The sequence below is a fragment of the Hyperolius riggenbachi genome, chromosome 12 (genome assembly GCF_040937935.1).
Source record: "Hyperolius riggenbachi isolate aHypRig1 chromosome 12, aHypRig1.pri, whole genome shotgun sequence".
NCBI lineage: Eukaryota > Metazoa > Chordata > Amphibia > Anura > Hyperoliidae > Hyperolius > Hyperolius riggenbachi.
The window spans coordinates 225051675-225059131 of NC_090657.1; the positions used below are offsets into that span (position 1 = coordinate 225051675).

Genomic DNA, 7457 nt, shown 5'->3' on the forward strand with positions numbered 1-7457 from the left:
CACTTTTGTGGCCAGCATAAATGTTCTAGTTTTCGAAGTTCGCCTTCCCATTGAAGTCTATTGCGGTTCGCGACAGTTCGCGCGAACCGAACTTTTGCTGAAGTTCGCGTTCCAGGTTTGTGAACTGAAAATCGGAGGTTCGAGCCATCTCTAGTGCTGAATTGCAAAACAAAAATGGCTTGGTTACTAGGGGGGTGTAAATTTGTGGTCCTCAAGCGGTTAATGGTGAATACATTAAGTACCCCCTGGGCCTCCTATGCTCCAGGGCCCAATAGCAGCTGCTATGGCTATAGCTATGCCCCTGGTGGTAGGTGTAATATTGCCGTGCGATGTCTGTGCACAGCAATATTCCCGCAAGCTCCTGCATCAACCCTGATGACTGTAAAGGCCGTTATTTTGCAGGAAATGATTAATGTCGTTTTTTTGTTGTGACAGGAATTTCGGTATAACAGATTCCTGAATGCAGACGGGACAAAGAAGCGTGAATTCTACAAGAGCGGACGGACATTGGCGCACGCCAGCCTGCCCTGGGGAGCTGGGAGCAACGTCTGTGTGGGCAGGTTCTATGCCACCAACAGCATTAAACTGTAAGACTGTCCAGCATTCTATGCGCACACACTGGGGCTTATTCACTAAAACACGGTAACAGGCAGCGCACGGCATTGTAACCAATGCGAACAGCAGAGAGTAGCGCACACTATGCAACTCGCAGTGCCTGGGGGATGCGCACAATGATATGATAATGCCTGGTACACTACTGGCTGAAATAGCACACTGACCTACATCCCAGCAATGGCATCAGACCGTATAAGGCACGCCCCTAGCAACCATTTGCAATGTGTGTTAGTGCTGTTACCCAAAAGGCAGTGGTCCTCAAACTAAGGCCCGCGGGCCGAATGTGGCCACCTGAGACTTTTATACCGGCCCCCCACACACAGAATGTATTACTTATAGATGCGGTCAGCTACATCTTTAAAGGGAAACTGTACTGAGTAAAATTATATAAAATAAACACATGAGGTAACTTCAAATGAACAATACATAGTTACCTTGCCATCAGTTCCTCTCAGAAGCTCACTATTTTCTTCTGACAGTGATCCCTTCCAGTTTATATACTACTTCAAAATTCGAGCCCAAAAGCTGACTGTCTAATCCAATCCACTAACAGCCATACCATATAAGGGATAATCATCTCTAGGGACTAGGATCATCGATCCAAAGTTAATCTATTCGCATTTCGCAAAAAAGAAAAGGAAAAAGTAGTCCCCCTTATATCTATAACAAATATAGTACTCAAGCCACAGTAGTGCCCAAAAATCAGTTTATATTTATTAGTTTATTCAAACAACATCATGGTTAAAACAATTAAAAACAACAATGACAAATGGAATGAAATATATAATATCATACAGACCCATTGGGGTATTCTACAAAGTGATCCCATCCTAAGACAACACTTAGCTAAGAAAGCATCAATTACAGCAAAGAGGGCACCAACTCTACGTGACCAGTTATGTCATAGCCACTATACGTTGCCCAAAAAGAGTCTGAGTCAGGCCCGGATTTACCTCACAGGAGCCTATAGGCACAGATGTCCTGGCACCCTAGACTGCACCCTCCATGAACCTACCCTCCATGAACCTGCACCCGCCAAACTGCACCGCTAGTAAGCTGGCTGCCCCAGCTGTCACTTCTCCCTTACTTCCCTTGCCCCTCATAGGTAGCTACAGGTTCCCCTTAGTATTAGATAGCCAGAGCTATCTTCAGTATTAAGTAGCTAGAGGAAGCTCAATATTATATAGCTAAAGGTGGCTCTGTCTGCAGGGGGTTCTTGTCAGTGGAATGCCTAGAGCAGGGTGAGTAACCTCTCATTTGCACTCTTATCAGGACTCTGAATAGGGAAGAAGAGATGGAGGCGCTCAGGGAAAGGAGTGAGCCGCCTTTCCATCATCAGGCGCCTGTAGGCACGTGCCTACAGTGCCTTATGGTAAATCCGGCCCTGGTCTGAGTACAAAGGGGAGCCACCCATGTGGACACTGTTCAATCTGTAATCTTTGTACTGCTTTTCATTCACACCTAACAATTGGTCACAGTCCCTCTTGGACATTGAATTGGCACTTGATGAACTGTTATGGCACATTTAGATTGTTGTTCACATTTTCTGTCTATGGAATGACCCTATATGAATTGTATTGCATAGCACCTTATATACTTGCATCTTTGCACATTTCCAAACCAGCAGTATCTGCCACACTGTGTTTTTTATATATTTATTTTTTGTGGTTCCCTGGATGGTCGGCTACACTGATACAGCCCCTAAGCACCTCAATCTTTACTATCGTTATTAGTAAGTGGCTGGATACACATTAGTCCTCTATTTGGATCAGTGTGCTGACAAATCCGGGTCCCAATCTTACTGAGTAGATCTGTGAACAGATTGTATTAGATTACAAAGGAGTATGGATGGCAAGAGGTCAGGGGATCCTCATTGTTGTTTTTAATTGTTTTGCAGCAACACAGCCGGAATCTGATACACCTGTGCTTTTCTACTAGGATGTCTTTTTCCATTTAGGTCCTGGACACTTGGCCCTTAAAACCAATGAAACATTGCAGCAACACAGCCAGTATCTGATACACCTGTGCTTTTCTACTAGGATGTCTTTTTCCATTTAGGTCCTGGACACTTGGCCCTTAAAACCAATGAAACATTGCAGCAACACAGCCAGTATCTGATACACCTGTGCTTTTCTACTAGGATGTCTTTTTCCATTTAGGTCCTGGACACTTGGCCTTTAAAACCAATGATATATTTCTCTCCAAGGTCTTTTGTTTCAATGTTACCTGCTAGGAGTCGCTTCCCCCTCTTTTGCATTAAGATATTTGATGGATTGCGCACTATCAAATTTTTTTAGGGGATCCCTTACATTTTTCCATCTGGCCTAGACACGGTGGCCCACCTGTGTGTTCTGGTCAATTTTAAATAGATTTACATATATATGTATTTGTATTTTGGTCATTAATAAAATTTGTACTTTTATATATAATTTATTTCCTCCTGCTTCCTTAGTCTTACATTGATCATATTGAGAAGTCTCAGACTTGTGGAGGATTATCTGTGATAGGAATTTTTAGGACCCATTTGTCTAAATTTAATTGTTTTTAACTATGATGTTGTTTGAATAAACTAATAAATATGAACTGATTTTTGGGCACTACTGTGGCTTGAGTACAATATTTGTTATAGATATAAAGGGGACTACTTTTTCCTTTTCTTTTTTGTGAAGTGATCCCTTCCAGTTCTGACAACATTTTGTCAGAACTGAAATAAATCAGTTGCTGTCAGTTATATATCAGTTGCTGTCAGTTACAGCTGCGAGGAGAACTGATGTGTCCATGTTTCCCTATGGCTCAAGTGGGCGATGTTACAGTTTAACAGTGTGCTGACCAGAAAGCTGTTAGGGTGTAATGGTCATTTACAAAATGGAGGACGGAGAATTCCATTGATCACAGTGGACAAACAGGATGCAGGAGAGGAGAGGAGAAAGAGATTGAGGAGTAGACTGCACAGGAGGTAAGTATGACTTGTGTATGTTTATTGTGACTTTTAATTTTCAGTTCAGGTTTTCTTTAAGCATTGGTGGTCCGCATATAGAATAGCAGTGCTGGCACCACCCATCCACAAGGAAGCCAGAAAGCAGTAATTCGCTGGTTTCCAATCAAATTCCACATCAGGTGACACTGCTATCCAATTGGAATGCAGGTTGCCACCTGGTATGCTTCACTGTCTGGCCCGCAAAGCCTTCTACATCATTTTATGTATACTCCGGCCCCCCAGCAGTCTGAAGTATGTTGACCCGGCCCTCGACCCAAATCGTTTGGGTACCCCTGCCCTAAAGGGTCATATTGTGCACATTTGCATATGATTGTGCCTTAGGCTAGGAACACACGTGGCAGTGCGTGAAAGGTCGCGTTTTCTGTCATCTGCGTTTTTAGTGCATTTTCATTGAGTTTTCAATTCGTTTGCATTTTGCGTTTTTTTGCCCCACGCATTTTTTTGTGCGTTTTAATGCGTTTGCGTTTATACAAAACATTTACACCTTTTGCATGCGTTTCTGTTATGTGTTTATGCAAATCACTAGGAAGTCAATAGGAAGTAGAAATACATCATAAAAAATTTTTTTTAAACGCATATAAAAACACACTAAAATGCAATGCCTCTGCGTCAGCATTCGCTTTCATTATGGCTGGGGGCACACTAAGCAGAATGCATTCATTTTTCAATAGTGCACTCCTGAAAGACGCAAGCAATTCTGCTTAGTGTACTTTCAGCCTACGTGCGTTTTTGAAAAGTATGCAACAAAACCAGCAATTTTTAAAAATGCACATTGCAAAATGCAAGTATATGCGCTTTTACATGGGGCCCATTGACTTGCATTATGTGCGTTTTTGATGTGTTTTCCGCAACGCTATCATTAGTGTGTTCCCTGCCTTTTTTCATTTCCCTTATAGGTGGATATTGTGCACATTTCCATATGATTGTGTCTTATTACAGTTCTCGTATAGGTTGATATTGTGCACATTTGCACGTGGTTGTGTCTAATTATAGTGTACTGTATAGGATGTGCATAATTGTATGTAATTGTGTATTACAGTCATTGCACAGGTTGCACTTACCACTTAAAGAGACTCTGAAATCTCAAGAAAAACATTTTTTTATTTAAAAATGTGTTTAATATGTTTTCCCTACCTAAACCGCCGCATTCCCGCTGTTGTAATCTATCTAAATCCCCCCAAACTCGCCGGGGGGCAATCCGGGCAGCGCTTCCATGGGAGGCAGAGCTATGAGCCGCAGCTCTTCCTCTCAGTGGTCTGTCAGCCCGGATCGCCGCCTCTCCCCCACCCCTCTCAGTCTTCCTTCACTGAGAGGGGCGGGGGAGAGGCGGAGAACCGCCGTGATAGACGTGCATGGAGGCAGAGCTGCAGCTCATAGCTCTGCCTCCTACAGCAGCAAAATCCACTACCAAGAAAGTCATGGATTTTGCGGGGGAGAGGGAGGGGGGGAGTTTGGGGGGGGATTTAGATAGATTACAGTGGCGGGAATGCGGCGGTTTAGGTAGGGCTAGCATATTAAACACATTTTTTAAATAAAAAGATGTTTTTCTTGAGACTTCAGTGTCTCTTTCATTCTGGGTCATACACATGTATTTTGTCCAGAAAAACAATATTGACTCTTAATCCACACAGCTACTGGCATACGTAACCTAAACAGGGCCGGATTTACCATAAGGCACGGTAGGCACATGCCTACAGGCGCCTGATGTTGGAAAGACGGTTCACTCCCCTCCCCAAGTCCCTCCCTCCTTCTCTATGCAGAGTCCTGATGAGAGTGTAAATGAGAGGTTATTCACCCTGCTCTCTGCATTCCACTGACCAGATCTCCCTTCAGTCAGGGGCACCTCTAGATACCTAATACTAGGGGGGCACCTGTACAGTACCTATGTATGACGGGCAAGGAAATGACAGATAGATAACAGCTGGGACAGCCAGCACACTTGCAGTGCTGTTTAGTGGGTGTTTGTAGATTCGTGGAAGTCGAAAACTGTGGTGTCAGGACATCTGTGCCTATAGGCTCCTCCTGTGATGTCAATCCGGGCCGGAAACAATTCATAAATAATTAAAGTCAATGATTTAATAAATGTTTGAAGTAGGTGCTGTGACAAGGCTCTGACACTCCTCTCCTCTTGCAGATGTATCTGGCTCCTCTTACTGAACTTTGAAGTTGGCCTGAAGGACCCAGACGAGAAGATGCCAGAATTCGATGAGAGCCGCTATGGATTTGGGGTGCTACAACCAAAACATGATGTTCTGTTTCAATATAGGAGACGTAGATGTGAATTGTTCATGAAATGAGATTGACGACTACAGAGGTTCCAAAGTGTGACGTCATTATTTTCTGACACGCCTTTTCTGACACGCCAGCAGTAAAGGATTCTGGGACAGGGCAGGCACCCTGCTATAATTGCTATGATGTAAATACTACTGATGTTCACATAGAAGAGGATAGACAGAAGAGGCGTATCACCCACAGCCGCTCACACAGGAGGCAATAGAGTCAGTGTCATTATCATAAAACCAGTGCTGTCTCCAGGCAACAGTCCTCCCTACAGTCTGCAGAAACCATAATGGCAGACAAGCCTTCAACCACAGCACGGGCCTTCTAATGGCCCAGAATGGGGGGGGGGGGGGGGGGGGCAACTGAAGGATAAAAGAACATATTCTCCTCTGACCACCAATACATAGGGGGCATATTCTTCTCTGACCACACCAATGGTCTCTGTACATCACACCAATGGTCTCTGTATGTCACACCAATGGTCTCTGTATGTCACATCAACGGCCTTGATGGCCTTTGTATGTCACATCAGTGGCCTCTGCATGTCACACCAATGTCCTCTGTATGTCACACTAATGGCCTCTGTACGTCACATCATTGTCCTCTGTATGTCACATCAGTGGCCTATGCATGTCACACCAATGGCCTCTGTATGTCACATCAGTGTTCCTGTATGTCACACCAATGGCCTCTGTATGTCACACCAATGGCCTCTGTATGTCACACCAATGGCCTCTGTATGTCACACCAATGGCCTCTGTATGTCACACCAATGGTCTCTGTATGTCACATCAGTGGCCTATGCATGTCACACCAATGGCCTCAGTATGTCACATCAGTGTCCTCTGTATGTCACACCAATGGCCTCTGTATGTCACACCAATGGCCTCTGTATGTCACACCAATGGTCTCTGTATGTCACACCAATGGCCTCTGTATGTCACACCAATGGCCTCTGTATGTCACACCAATGGCCTCTGTATGTCACACCAATGGCCTCTGTATGTCACACCAATGGTCTCTGTATGTCACACCAATGGCCTCTGTATGTCACACCAATGGCCTCTGTATGTCACACCAATGGCCTCTGTATGTCACACCAATGTCCTCTGTATGTCACACCAATGTCCTCTGTATGTCACACCAATGTCCTCTGTATGTCACACCAATGTCCTCTGTATGTCACACCAATGTCCTTTGTATGTAACACCAATGTCCTCTGTATGTCACACTAATGGCCTCTGTACGTCACATCATTGTCCTCTGTACATTACACACATGTCCTCTGTATGTCACACCAATGTCCTCTGTATGTCACACCAATGTCCTCTGTATGTCACACTAATGGCCTCTGTATGTCACACCAATGTCCTCTGTATGTCACACCAATGTCCTCTGTATGTCACACTAATGGCCTCTGTACGTCACATCATTGTCCTCTGTACGTCACACCAATGTCCTCTGTATGTCACACTAATGGCCTCTGTATGTCACACCAATGGCCTCTGTATGTCACACTAATGGCCTCTGTATGTCACACCAATGTCCTCTGTATGTCACACCA

The 7457-nt window shown here is 44.4% G+C and overlaps 1 protein-coding gene across 1 annotated transcript in view; it reads left to right on the forward strand.

Annotated features, from left to right (window-relative positions):
* The window catches only part of PTGIS (prostaglandin I2 synthase), a 58138-nt gene extending 51931 nt beyond the window's left edge, over nucleotides 1-6207 (forward strand). The window contains exons 9-10 of the mRNA XM_068264446.1: nucleotides 436-587; nucleotides 5748-6207. Of these exons, the coding sequence (XP_068120547.1) occupies nucleotides 436-587; nucleotides 5748-5910 (315 nt within the window). The 3' untranslated portion in view covers nucleotides 5911-6207. The remainder of the gene's footprint in view (nucleotides 1-435; nucleotides 588-5747) is intronic.
* The last annotated feature ends 1250 nt before the right edge of the window (nucleotides 6208-7457 follow it).